General features: G+C 39.8%; 1 protein-coding gene across 2 annotated transcripts in view; it reads left to right on the top strand.

The window, feature by feature from the left end:
• LOC103032570 (myosin-IIIb) overlaps positions 1-13,860 on the top strand; it is a 43,439-nt gene that overhangs the window by 1,490 nt on the left and 28,089 nt on the right. For both annotated transcript variants that reach the window (XM_049468581.1, XM_049468580.1), the window contains exons 3-5: positions 965-1,095; positions 7,589-7,691; positions 12,973-13,075. In XM_049468581.1, the coding sequence (XP_049324538.1) occupies positions 965-1,095; positions 7,589-7,691; positions 12,973-13,075 (337 nt within the window). The remainder of the gene's footprint in view (positions 1-964; positions 1,096-7,588; positions 7,692-12,972; positions 13,076-13,860) is intronic.

Below are 13,860 nucleotides of genomic sequence, written 5' to 3'. Positions count from 1 at the left end.
ACACATGGTTTATAATCGTGGCCTAAAAGATAGGCCCCCCTCACCCATTTCTCACTGGGGTATTCTGATCTGTCGTTTTCATTTTCGTTTTCATTTCGTTTTGTTTCACTTTAATTTCTGAAATAAAAGGGTGTCCTACAACTTTGGACTCAATCTGTACATATAAACACCCATGGGTAAGGTAGCTTGGAGGAAATGACTACACAGTGATGCTCTTTCAATGTTCAGAGGTGAGTATATTGGACTGAAGTCTGCGTGTTTGCTGTGTTGAATCAGGCTGAGTGGGACGAACCGCTAGCTGATAGCACCCTGGGTTACCGGAACACTCACTTTCCACTAGCACTGCGGTTAGCGGCTAATGCTAATGCTGCTGCACCCAGCCTTAGTGCTGGAGAAACTTCACAGAAAACTTATTGGAAATTTAAGCTTACTGTAAATAAACAGAAGTGATTAACTCACCCAAATAAACAGTTTTCAGGAGAGAAATCTGTGTAGATTACCATCTAGTGCTTGTATATATTTATATATATATATATATATATATATTTTAAGAATTACAGGTTTGTTTCCCATTAGAAGGGCGAAACCCTTGCTCACTTCGATGTAGCATCCTTACTAGTGTCACTTAATGCGCTTCATAATCCGGTGCTTAAAACTCCAAACAATATATATATTTATATATAATTAAATTAAAATATATTCAAATTAAATATAATTGTTTTTTTTTTAAATGGTTTAGTTACAGATAACACCTGCTGCATAGGTTTAGGTGTAAATGTTCAGTAGTTTTTAGCTCCCTGATGTACTAGTTTGTGTGGTGCAGCCTGTTTAGATTTAGTAATGCGTAAATTTGTATTTATTAAACTTGTAAACTAATGTTACACCTATCCTACGTTTGAACTTGTTTGACCCCAGTTGTTCCATTGGTTGAAATACTTTTCTTTATATATATTTTTCTCTCCAGGTGTCGGAAAGATACAAATGCCATGAGAAAAGTTCTCTACCTCCCCATATATTTGCAGTAGCTGACCGAGCGTACCAGTCCATGCTGGGCAGACTGGGAACCGGGCCCAAAAACCAGTGTATCGTTATCAGGTGAGTCCCGGCTCTCTCTGCTTCATACGGTTAATATCCAGCTCAGCACAGCTCTGTGTGAATCTGTTTCTGAGTTCTGGACTCTGAGCAGACGTGTGGAGACAGGCCGGTTTAGGCAAGTCGTGGCTGATAAGGAACTATGAGAGGAATTTCACATACGGTTCATTTTATTATTTATTTATTTATGTACTTATTAAACTGCAGAATAAAGATTGAAAAAGGTAATAAAGGCAATAAAATCTAAACTATCTGGACATGATCTGACGGAGCAGAGATAACACAGATTGACCTATATTTAAACTAGGCTGCATGTAAAATACCATCAAAACCCCACAGACCGTCCCGAGTCATTTGAATACTCCAGTATTTGTTTTGATTGAAGCTTCTCTTCAGAACACTGTGGACCAGTTTTATTTTTAGAGTTAGAGGCCCATTTCTTCAAGGCAGTATGATGATAATTGAAGATAATCTTGCTTTACCTCACTATTTCTTGCTCTGCCTCTGTCTACCTCACTCTGCTTTTCACTACCTCTGTCTTGAGTCTGTTCCTCACTCTACATCACTCTACATCACTCTTCCATGCTCTTCCTGACTCTGCATCTGTCTACCTCACTCTTCCTTGCTCTGACTCGCTCTTTCTCACTTTTTCTCACACTGTTCTTTACTCTACATCGCTCTGCCTCACTCTGCCTCACTCTTTCTCACTCTTCCTCATACTATTCATTACTCTACATCACTCTTGCTCACTTTGCGTTGCTCTTCCTCACTCTGCTTCTCTCTTCCTTTGTCTTGACCCTGATCCTCGCTCTTCCTCACTCTTCCTTGCTCTTCCTCGCACTTCCTCACTCTTCCTTGCTCTGTCTGTCTTCCTCACTCTGCTTCTCTCTACCTCTGTCTTGACCCTGTTCCTTACTCTGCTTATTTAATACCAGGTACCACAGGATCCATTGAGAAGGTCCTGTACAATATGGTTTTAATGTTATGGCTGTTCAGTGTATATATACAGTATGTATAATATACATTCTGTGTTTGTGAAATGTGGAAAAATTCTTTTTTTTGTCACTGCCCCCCTCCCTCCCCCCTTTCTTTACTGGGGTTCATTAAATTGTATTGTGCCACAGGGAATGCCTATGGAAAGTAACCACATGTGTAGTGTAGTGTAGTGGTGTGTAGTGTAGTGTAGTGGTGTGTAGTGTAGTGTAGTGGTGTGTATTGTAGTGTAGTGTAGTGGTGTGTAGTGTAGTGTAGTGGTGTGTTGTGTAGTGTTGTGTAGTGGTGTGTAGTGTAGTGGTGTGTATTGTAGTGTAGTGGTGTGTAGTGGTGTGTGGTGTGTTGTGGTGTGTGGTGTGTAGTGTAGTGTAGTGGTGTGTAGTGGTGTGTGGTGTGTAGTGGTGTGTTGTGTAGTGTTGTGTAGTGGTGTGTAGTGTAGTGGTGTGTATTGTAGTGTAGTGGTGTGTAGTGGTGTGTGGTGTGTTGTGGTGTGTGGTGTGTAGTGTAGTGTAGTGGTGTGTAGTGGTGTGTGGTGTGTAGTGGTGTGTGGTGTGTAGTGTAGTGTAGTGGTGTGTAGTATAGTGTAGTGGTGTGTAGTGTAGTGTAGTGGTGTGTAGTGGTGTGTAGTGTAGTGTAGTGGTGTGTAGTGTAGTGTAGTGGTGTGTAGTGTAGTGTAGTGGTGTGTAGTGGTGTGTAGTGTAGTGTAGTGGTGTGTAGTGGTGTGTAGTGTAGTGGTGTGTAGTGTAGTGTAGTGTAGTGTAGTGTAGTATTGTGTAGTGTTGTACAGTGTGCGGTAGCGTCCGGTATGCTGTTCAATTTCCAGGTTCTTCAGTAAACTGCTCTCCACACACGTGGCTGTAGCTCTTCTGCTCTAATGTATTTAACAGAGTCTTTACAGCTCAGTGTCTGACTGTTTCAAGTATAACACGACTTTGCCTGTTACATCACACAACAAAGAATTTAAAGCAGCAGTTTTGAGCATAGTTTCCGTATGATTAAAGGCTGTTAGAAGTTTTTGCAACCAGGAAACCTGAGTTCCCATTTATGAGGAAGTGAGGCAAGAGTCTGAAGCAGTTGGTTTGTTGATTTTAAGGGCTTGTGAACTGTTGACTGAACTGATGATTGAGAAACTGATGACAGGAAAATGACATAACAAACACTCCCCGGGCTTTTCATTCTGATACAGCACAGTCTGAAGAGGAACAGCAGAGGAATTTCACTTGCTGTCTATATTTTGTAGATTTTAACAGGTTTTAATAGGTTTATTAAAAATATGTTTTTTTATAGGGCTCTGAGTGGTCCAGCAGTGTAAAGTGCTGCCACTATTATCAGGAGATCGCTGGTTTGAATCCCGTTCATGTAGCTTGCCATCAGCTGCCGGAGCCCTGAGAGAGCACCTTGATTGTCCTTGCGCTCTTCCCCTCAGCACTCCTAGGGTGATCAGCACAAGGCTGCATCTGTGAGCTGATGTATCATCACCGAGTCGCTGTGCTTTTCCTTAAGTGTTAGCGCTGTGATGCTACTCAGCAATGTTCAAAAAGAGGTGGAGTCTGACTAGGCATGTGATATTAATTTCTAAGGATTATTTTCTGTTTTCTTTTGGGACTTTAGTCTGGAGCCCTGGACATGACCTCATTTTTTCCCCCCTGATCTTTGCGTCGTCCACTGTGTAAGAAGAGTGTATTTACATTAGTGAGCTTGTATACAAGTATATTTGGCACTTTTTTCTTTAAAAAAGTGCTTCTATACCTTTTCCATTTTTTTTGGTTGTTTATACTTTTTTCTCAATTCTAAGATCTAAATATTCTTAATATTTTACCTGCATTTATCTGCATTAAATGGATTTTTGAGTTCATGCAAATGCATTTAGTGTTTATGTTAAAAATAGCCTTTTTTTTAATACTTCAGCATTGGTAAACATGTTGATCTTCTGACTTCTCCTAACCTCTGTCCTTCATGCTAACAGTAAAAAAGTAAAAAAAAAAAAATCTATATACTGTAGTGTTTTACAGCTCTCATGAAAGTCAAAAAAACAAAGTCATGATTTAAGGTTTTTATTCTGCTGTTAAATGTGGAGTCCCGTCACTTTTGCCTGGTCTGGCAGCAGGTTGGTTGCAGGAATTCGCCGGCGGGTTCAGACAGTCAGTAAATCCTGTGCTTTAATTTTCCACTGTCCTGCTCGGGTTCAATAGCCGACCCCTCCAGCCCCCCTGCAGCTACAATAGTGCCGTCTCCCCCAGTTACCACACAGCTGGAGATGAATGAGGAGGAGGGGGTTGGGTGGATGTCTGTGGTGGAGGAGTCCGATAATTGCCCTGGAGACAAAAATTCACAATAAAGAGACAGAATTAATGAAAAAGCGTCCATACGCTCGTTTACTGTACACACAACAGGGAAGTGAAGGTATATAAACAATGATTCTGCTCTTAACAGTTAAAGAGAAATATAGAAGACCTCAGTGACTCAGTTTGACCTGCTGCTGCCAGAATAAAACTCTGTTCAGTTTATTGAAGAGGGCGGATGTTGGAGCTGGTAATGACGTCATAGATATAAAAAGAAAAAATCAAAAAACTGTTTTCTCAGAGATTTGGAGTCACATTTTATCAGCAGCAGATCTGTTCTAAATGATGGTATTTTTTGGCTCAGTGTTATTTTATTATTTTAATATAACACTGGAAAAATAATAATAATGTTTAAAGGGTAACTAAACCCCCTGATTTTAGCTGACTCAACTCTCAAAAAAACAGGAGGAGTAGTTTGGGAGATGCACTCGATGATGTATGGGTTTAGGGGCGGGCCAGGAGGGAGAGCTGATTTGGTTGAGCAGTGTGCAGATGGTTGGATATCACCAGGTGGGCGGTACTATTGATTGACTGATTTGCATATCCTCGCCTATAGCACAGTTGAACATGTGAGGATGCTGTAGAGGCAGAAATGACCGCAATAAAATTGGTATTTTAATGTGTTTTAAATGTGTTTTTTTTTTTTTTTTTATTACTTCAAACAAGTTGGTTGTCAAATTCTGTGGTCAACTTCATTTCATTTATTATTCTACTTATACTGCATTTCAGATCTGCAGTACATTCCAAAAAGATGAGACAGAGGAAATGTAAGGCTGGTATTGAGTAGGGTTGGGACGATATATTGATATTGCGATATATTATCGATACTTGATGTCAAATATATTCATGTTTCTTAGTCTATCTTATAGTGCTTATTTATAGTTCAGATTTTTTACCCATCTATTAATACATTCTATTTAAATGTTGATACCTGCACCAAAAAAAAATCCTTGTACCTTTCATACTTATAAATAGAGATTCTGATTTTTATTCAGATTTTTATATGGATATTTTTTATTGAAACAAAGTGCTTTAAACTCTCTTTAGGACTCGCCTCCAATAAAACATGCTAAAGTTACTGCTTCCTTACTCCACATGATAGCGCTTTAATAAAACGAATACGGTTTAAAAAAACCTGTGATGAAGAATACTAGTTGTTGAATTGTGTGAAACTGACACCAATAAATCCATATTTTTTTACATTTTATTATTTAGGAGTATTATAGTAGTATATTTATCCTCTTTAGTAGATATTATGTTGTATTATTTATGTTGTAAAGTATCATAAAGAATTTTCTTGAGATATATATTGAGTATCGCAGAATTACAGTATTATGATCTCATTGCTATTATGGGCAATGTATTGTGATAATATCGTATCGTGAGACACCCTGTGATTTCCACCACTAATCAGAATATCAAAGGAATGTTTCCAACATGTAGTGAATTCTGGTTCTGCAGAAATTGAAGTCATTCTGAGAGTAAAGGAAAAGCCCTTCCCAGTATTAGAGCTGTGTGTTGGTGAGTGTATACTAATAGTAACATGTTATTTTGGCCTATATTTAATCAGTATATGTATGTATATAGTATTTGTGTGGTTTTTAATGGTGTTTCCATGTCTGTATGAAGCTGTACGGGAAGCTAGAAATTAGTGGTATATAATTATGGGATGTTCTCCGCCTCTCAGTGCTCTCCAATCACTACCTCCCTCTGAACTGCACTGTGTTAGTATTCACTGTGTCAGTAAATAGATTGTGAGCACAAGCGTGGATTTGCACGTTGTATTGCCGATGCAAATTCCCCGGATCGGCTCATCCCGCCTGCCGGGTCTGAGACATGCATATCAAGTGGTCCAGAGCGCTGCGAGGATCCCAGAGCATGGGGAGCATTTGCTTATCAAATAGCTGTTTTATTTCACCTAATTTCAGCAGCAGGGTGGAAAATGCAGCGCTGTGGAGGAGGAGGCAGTTCCATCAGGTGGCCCTGATCTGTGGATCTGGTGTAGTTAATTTATAATTATTATAATAATTAATTGTGATGAATAATTATTATTTGTAGTTATGAGTAAAGATGTGCGATATTATATCAAACACCATATATCACAAAAGTAATATCGTGAATAAAAAAAAATCCATAATGTGATAATAGCCAATTTTTTTTGTAATGTTTTAAGGGTATTTTTTTGTTTAATTGTTTATATTTGTATGTATATGTAATTTTTTACACTTTAGTTTTTTTGCACCGTTATGAGATTTCTGGGCTGATATCCGTCCATTAGGGGTGGGCAATATTATATCGTATACAATATATCGTGACACAGAAATATCATGATATTAAAAATCCATATCGTGATAATAGAGATGTTCTGTCTTAAAAGTAGTTTATTATTTACTGTGAAGCTTTAGGTGTATTTATTGTATAATTGTTTTAGTTTGCAGTTTATATGCCACATTATGATTATACTGTTATACTATTATTCTATATTCCTAAAATGAATGAATTATTTTAGTTTTCCTATATCGCCAAGTATATCGTTATCGCAAAAATACCCTGAAATATCGTGATATTATTTTAGAGCCATATCGCCCACCCCTACCATCCACTGCTGATACCAATATACACATTTATAGCTTACTGAGAGAATACACAATCCAGTATAACTTTATAACTTTAAAAACAAATATATAATTTATTTGCCTTATATTAGCTTATATAATATTAGCTTTTAACCAACTGTATACAAAAATAAAAATAAAATGAAAGAGAAATTAGTTTTCACAGTTTTTGGTTTCACATTAATTAAATGTATTAATTTAACTGGTTCTTATATAGACTGTTCACAGCTTTAACCACTCTTTTATTAAATATGTTAGTTTAATAAACAATAGATCTATTAAAACTAAAAAAAAAACAAATGAAACTTTGCCTAAATCAATGCATTTTATAGTAGCACAGCCAGCAGTATTTAGTATTAGTATTTTTTCAGCGATCAATAAATACATCAGCAAGTATCAGTTTGAAATATCTAGCTATGATTATGCCTATGATTAAAAAAATAATCACATTTTGTGTCATATCTTTTTCTGATCTCTGATGTTAATAATACACCTCTTTTACTCAGTCTTTACTCAGATTAATGCTCTGGTTTTGTTTCTCCACAGCGGAGAGAGTGGCACCGGGAAGACCGAGAGCACCAAGCTGCTGCTGAGGCAGCTGATGGAACTGTGCCGAGCCAACTCCCAGCTGGAGCAGCAGATCCTGCAGGTACCAAACCATTAATCCCAGCTCTACCAGCACAGAGCGGCCCTCCCAGAGCAGTCATTAAACTGCAGGTCCACTGACTCAGCATTTCATGAGCTCCTATTACAGAGATTTGTGCCAATTCTGGGGGCAGCTCAGTGATCAGTAACTCTGAGTAAACTAAGTGCCACAAAGTCTGTGTAAACATATCGCCAGGTTTCAGAACGGAATTAGATTATAAAGGTAATGGAGTGGAAGTGACATCATCTGTGATCTGTGATGTTATGATGTTATCTGCTGATCACATCCTGTTAGTGAGTAAGATTGCTGGATATAGGCCAGTCCAGCACCTTCTTCTTCCGCAGCCATGCCTTTTGTAATGTGGTTTTCCATTGTCCTGTTGAAAAATGCATGGCCATCTTTTGGATAGGATGATCCGCTGCTCAGCGCTTTGGGGATTGTGTTTTCATACCAAATCTTGATTATAATCACTTGTTGATATCACCTGCTTAAGATCACTTTTGTCAGGTTTGATGACATTATTTTAGGTTTATTGGGTTCGTTGAGTCTGAATTTTGAGTGCATAAACTGTAGTCCAAGCCATTCCTCCAAGCCACCAGGGGGCACCATCCCAGCCAACATTATCATTTTGGGCTCACACTGGGGCTTCCCTAATTGGCTGCATCGTTATTGCTTACTTAACTCCCATTTGGATCCCATCTAGGCCCCTAGATATGCCGTGTACAAGCCAGATGGGGTCCATGTTTAAACCCTCCTGCTCCCACCACTGTACCTGATAGGACAGTGTGACAAATTACATATATATGTGAAGCCCATGGACAAACTTAAGCATATTTTCTGGGATAGGTTACTTTTAAGTGTAGTATTTGCCTCAAACTGGGTCTCACTGGCTATTGTACCACTAAAGGGCAATTTATACTTTTGCGGCGAACCTCAAAGGTGGGAATGTGTGGGCGGGAACGCAAGGCCCAACGGACCAATCACAGCTGTAGCTGTGCACGTTACATTTCTAAAGAGGTGCACGTTGAGCTATAGCGTAGGCTATTGCGTAGGTTCAGTGCAGAAGTATAAATTGGCCTTAAGGGGGCCATCCGAGTCGTATGTCCTCCGGCCCCCAGATGATCAGAAATAGTCCTGAATTGAAGCCTCAGCGCATTTGCTTATCAAACAGCCACCAGCTGTCATGACAAAGATTATAGAGGAACAGGCGTAAAATAAAAGTCCCTCAACTTGTTCTCTATCACCTTATCACTCCGCCCCCATTAGAGGAAGATTGTAACTGCTGAACAACAATAACAATCACATGATTGCCCTCAGTGTTGACATGCTTTAAAACCTGCTTTAAACCTGGTTTAAAACCAGAACAGGCATTTGTCACCACAGCAGATAAAACCCTGCGTTTCTGCGGTCGTTTCGTTTTTAAACCAGCCGTAATTCAGCAGCTGAAGTGTTGAGTATTGAGGTGTGGAGCAGTGGAACTGTGTTCCAAATCACAGATTAACCATTAGGGAAATGAGTCTCGCAACCAGAGACTCTAGTGACTGAAGACTCCAGACTCGGCTCAGACTCGCTGCCAGAGACTTTAATTTGCAGACAAAGACATAAGACCTCACTTGGACTCACTTCCAAAGACTAGGGATTCAAAACTGGACTTGATTCTCACCCAGAGACTCAAGATTGCACTTGAACACTTACCTGGACTCTAGATACTACAGATTTGACTCAAACTAGCTTCCAGAGTTTAGAGACTCCAGACAGGGCTCAGACTCACTGTACAGACTTCAAATTGGACATAGATTTGCATCCAGAGACATTTTAGGACTGGACACAGACTCACAGACAGATACCTGTGACTGGACTTATTCCTATAGACTTCAAATTCCACTTAGATTTGCTCCCAGAGACTCCAGACTCACACAGACTTATTCCTACAGATTTCAGACTCCACTCAGACTCATTCCTATAGACTTCAGACTCCACTCAGACTCATTCCTATAGACTTCAGACTCCACTCAGACTCGCTCCCACAGACTTCAGACTCCACTGAGACTTATTCCTATAGACTTCAGACTCCACTCAGACTCATTCCTATAGTCTTCAGACTCCACTCAGACTCGCTCCCACAGACTTCAGACTCCACTGAAATTTGCTTCCACAGACTGGAGACTCCAGACTGGGCTCAGACTCACTGCACAGACTCCAGACTGGAGACAGGACTTGGATTTGTAGCCAGGAACATTTTAGGATTGGACACAGACTTACAGTCAGATACCTGTGACTGGACTCATTCCTATAGACTTCAGACTCCACTCAGACTCATTCCAATAGACTTCAGACTCATTCCTATAGACTTCAGACTCCACTCAGACTCATTCCTATAGACTTCAGACTCTACTAAGACCTCAGACTCCACTCAGACTCGCTCCTACAGACTGTAGATTCCAGACTGGGCTCAGACTCACTAAACAGAATCCAGACTGGAGACTGAACTTGGATTTGCCGCCAAGGACATTTTAGGATAGACACATAGACTTACAGTCAGATACCTGTGACTCGACTCAGAACCTCTCTTAAAGACTGGACTCAAAGACTAAAGACTGGAGACTGTAGACTTGAAACTGTTCTGGATTCTTGCCCAGAGATTCTAGTTCTAAATTTGGTTTTACGCCCAGAGACTGAACTCAGACTCGGACGCCCAGAAACCCGACTCAGACTCGCCCGCAGTAACTGTATCGGTATGCATTTCAGGCTTATTTTCATGAGTTATGAGGCATCATTGTGGCATTCTTTGTCCTGCTATTCAGGATGGACAGTGGAGACAGTTGTGGAACATCTCCTTTATGACACAATTGCGGTTTTGTTAAAGCTTTTTCTCTAGAACTATTATTACGTAACATGAGTCATACACTGCACAGACTCGATTTTCCTGTTTAACCAGGTCGGAGGCCGACCTGCTCCCGGAGGAAAACGTGCTCATCAGTTTCTGACTAAAGACGCAGAGCTGTTCTGTGTTTATATCCTCTACAGCTGTTACTGTCTTATTGACGGGCTGCAGAGCAAAGGTAGAGACAGAAGAGGAAATTAAAGATCAGTGGGAGGAGCTTCTTAGGGCCTTTTAAGTGTGTAGCTAAGGTCGAAGGAAATGTTATTGTAGTATAAGGGGCTTTTATTGTTACTTTTCTTCTGTATTATATTCAAATGCACAACCCGACATGTTAAATAAAAAAATACTATATGTCCTTTTCTAAAAAAAGACATTAAAATCTGATTTTTTAAAAATAAAAAATACAATTTTTAAGTTTTGATATTTTTTTTTACCAAAAATATAATAATTTTACTACCTTTGATTATAACTACCTTTGATTCACAAGCTTTAAAGCCAAGTATACAATATATAAGTTAAATTTTGAATATAAGTTAAAAGTAATATCTACATAACAATTTTAATTAGTAAACCAAATAAATAAAGGTTTTTGGTAGATTAATGTTTTTTAGTATTTTTATAACAAAAACTATTTATTTAAATATTATTTTTAAAATGTTAGTAATTTAATACATTTAAAATGATAAATAAATGAATTGCTCACACCAGCAAAATAAAAGCAAAATTCTAAAATTTAAATCACTTCTATTTTGTAAAAGCGTCAAGGGGTACAAGAGTTTTACATGTGTTCTATATATTTTCATATTTTAAAAGTCTATTTTAAATGTATTTTAAATAATTGGACAGAACACTTTAGTTATAAATAATGAGAAGAAATATAAACGATTGTCTGGCAGTTATTTGATGGTTCAGGCTTTAAAGAGTTAATGTTAGAGAGGCATAGCAGTATTACTGTTTCTGTATTGCTGTTTCATTTGCATAGTAATGTCTCACCCCCTTTACCCCCCAAACTGTCCTACGTCTCCCTCCACAGTTATCTGACAACATTGGTGTTGTAATACCTAGTAATAGTTTTTAGGGTTTTAGAAATAGAGGTCAGTTGTGTGTGCATCCTCTCCAGTAGGATGTGGTTTGGTATACATTCAGAGAAGTTTCTGGATCCTCCACGTTCTCAGGGCTGTGTTGGGAGAACAGGATGTCTGGGGGAGTTTAGAGAGACGGGATGATGGGGGGGGGGGGGGTGGGGGTTGGGGGTTTCTGACACTTCAGAAAGTTTAGTAAGTGTGGGAAACACAAGTCGTGTAGATCAGGACTGTCCTGAGAGCAGAGAGATAACTCAGTACTACAAGCTCTGCTGTTCAGTTTAGTGATGATAAAACGGGTCACCCCGAATTCAGAACCGAGACAGTAGTGTGTGTGTGTTAGTGTGTGTGTGTGTTAGTGTGTGTGTGTGTTAGTGTGTGTGTGTTAGTGTGTGTGTGTGTTCTATCCAGGGTAACTTGAGTCATGGGAGGATCTCCAGTACGAACACAGGAGTCCCACCAGTCATAACAAACCTTTCCAGGCCTACGGCTTTCTTTTCCCTTTCCCCCTCTCCCTCTGTTCTCTGTTCTCTCTCTCTCTCTCTCTCGTGCAGCAGTAAGTTCAGGCTGGTGTAGATTCTGGCTGCTCAGCAGAAGCTACATGGAAAATTTTCCTTCCACAGACTGAGCCCTGAGCTCTGAGCTCCTGTTGGTGTTCAGTGTCGGTCTTTAACCCCGCCCATAAATCCTGAAACGGATCATTAAATATTACTGTAGCCTGATGTTGTGAATCCAGTTTTTAAAGAAGCTCTAGGTCCACACTTCCCTCACGTTTTAACACCTTAACCACTGTAAGCAGTGTCCTGTGGACAAGGATCCTGTGATGAAGGAAAAAGGACTAGAGGATGAGCAACACTGTAAACTGATGCAGATCTGATGCAGTATGCAGTTCTATGCCCTTTAGAAACTTATAGGCAGTGCCTATTTTATTAAAACTAAAAAATAATATTTTTAAAGTACATTTTTGTAATTTTCTGTTGGAGCGTGTTTGTGGTTTGTAAGTAATGGGTTTGACGTGTGGTGAAGCTGTTTGGAGATGGCAATAATCGTGTCTCTGTTCCATCAGAGTTTTGGTGTTCTGCTCTGTAAAGGAACACAGTGTGCGCTGCTCTTACTCTAAAGCCTGTTTTTATTCTGTGATTTCCTGTGGAACACTGCTACCAAACTGGGTCAGGCAGTGAGGTTTAAAACCAGTTGTGCTTTTGCAGTCACATATATTTTTTTATATATATTTTTATATTTCAGTTCTTTTAGGATGAAAACAGTAAATGTATGATGTTTATTAAATGTATTTTCGTGATTTGTGTGTTCTGATCAGGTGAATCCTCTCCTGGAGGCGTTTGGAAATGCTCAGACCGTCATGAACGACAACAGCAGCCGGTTTGGGAAATACATCCAGCTACGCTTTCAGAACTCTTCAGGTGGGTTTTATTATGGGATTATGGGAATATTCATCACACCGAGTGTCATACTGAACACTGGGATGAGGTGGGGATGAGTTGGGGATGCATTGGGGTGAGTTGGGGTTGAATTTGAGTTGGAGAGGTGGGGATGAGTTAGGGTGAGTTGGGGATGCGTTGGGGTGAGTTAAGGATGAGTTGGGGATGAGGTGGGTAGGAGTTAGAGAGGTGGGGATGAATTGCAGTGAGTTGGGGAGGTTGGGATGAGTTGGAGATGTGTTGGTGATGTGAGGATGAGTTAGGGTGAGTTTAGGCTGAGTTAGGGATGTGTTAAAGATGTGGGAATGAATTAAGGATGGTTGGGGTGAGTACGGGAGGTTGGGTTGAGTTGGAGAGGTAGGGATGAGTTAGGGTGAGTTGGGGATGAGGTGGAGAGGTGAGGACGAGTTGGGGATGTGTTTGGTTGAGTTGAGGAGGTTGGGATGGGTTGGGGATTAGTTGGGATGAGTTGGGGAGATTGGGATGAGTTGGGGATGTGTTTGGATGAGTTAGGGATGTGTTTTGGTGAGTTAGGGATGTGTTGGGATGTGTTGGGGTGAGTTGGGGGTGAGTTGGGGAGGTTGGGGTGAGTTAGGGATGTGTTAGGGATGTGTTTTGGTGAGTTGGAGAGGCGGGGATCTTCTTACCTTACTATAACTTAAGCTTTTGCCACTGATTGCAATGAAAATCTCCCAGAAATTATAGCTCACTATCTAAATTTATTGCAGTATTGAATTATCAGTGTAGATTAGTTGCTGCCGGGTGAT

Source organism: Astyanax mexicanus, chromosome 20 (assembly GCF_023375975.1).
Source record: "Astyanax mexicanus isolate ESR-SI-001 chromosome 20, AstMex3_surface, whole genome shotgun sequence".
In the NCBI taxonomy this organism is placed as follows: Eukaryota; Metazoa; Chordata; class Actinopteri; order Characiformes; family Acestrorhamphidae; genus Astyanax; species Astyanax mexicanus.
The sequence above is the reverse complement of the archived record's forward strand: the minus strand, read 5'-3'. Positions and strand labels throughout refer to the sequence as shown.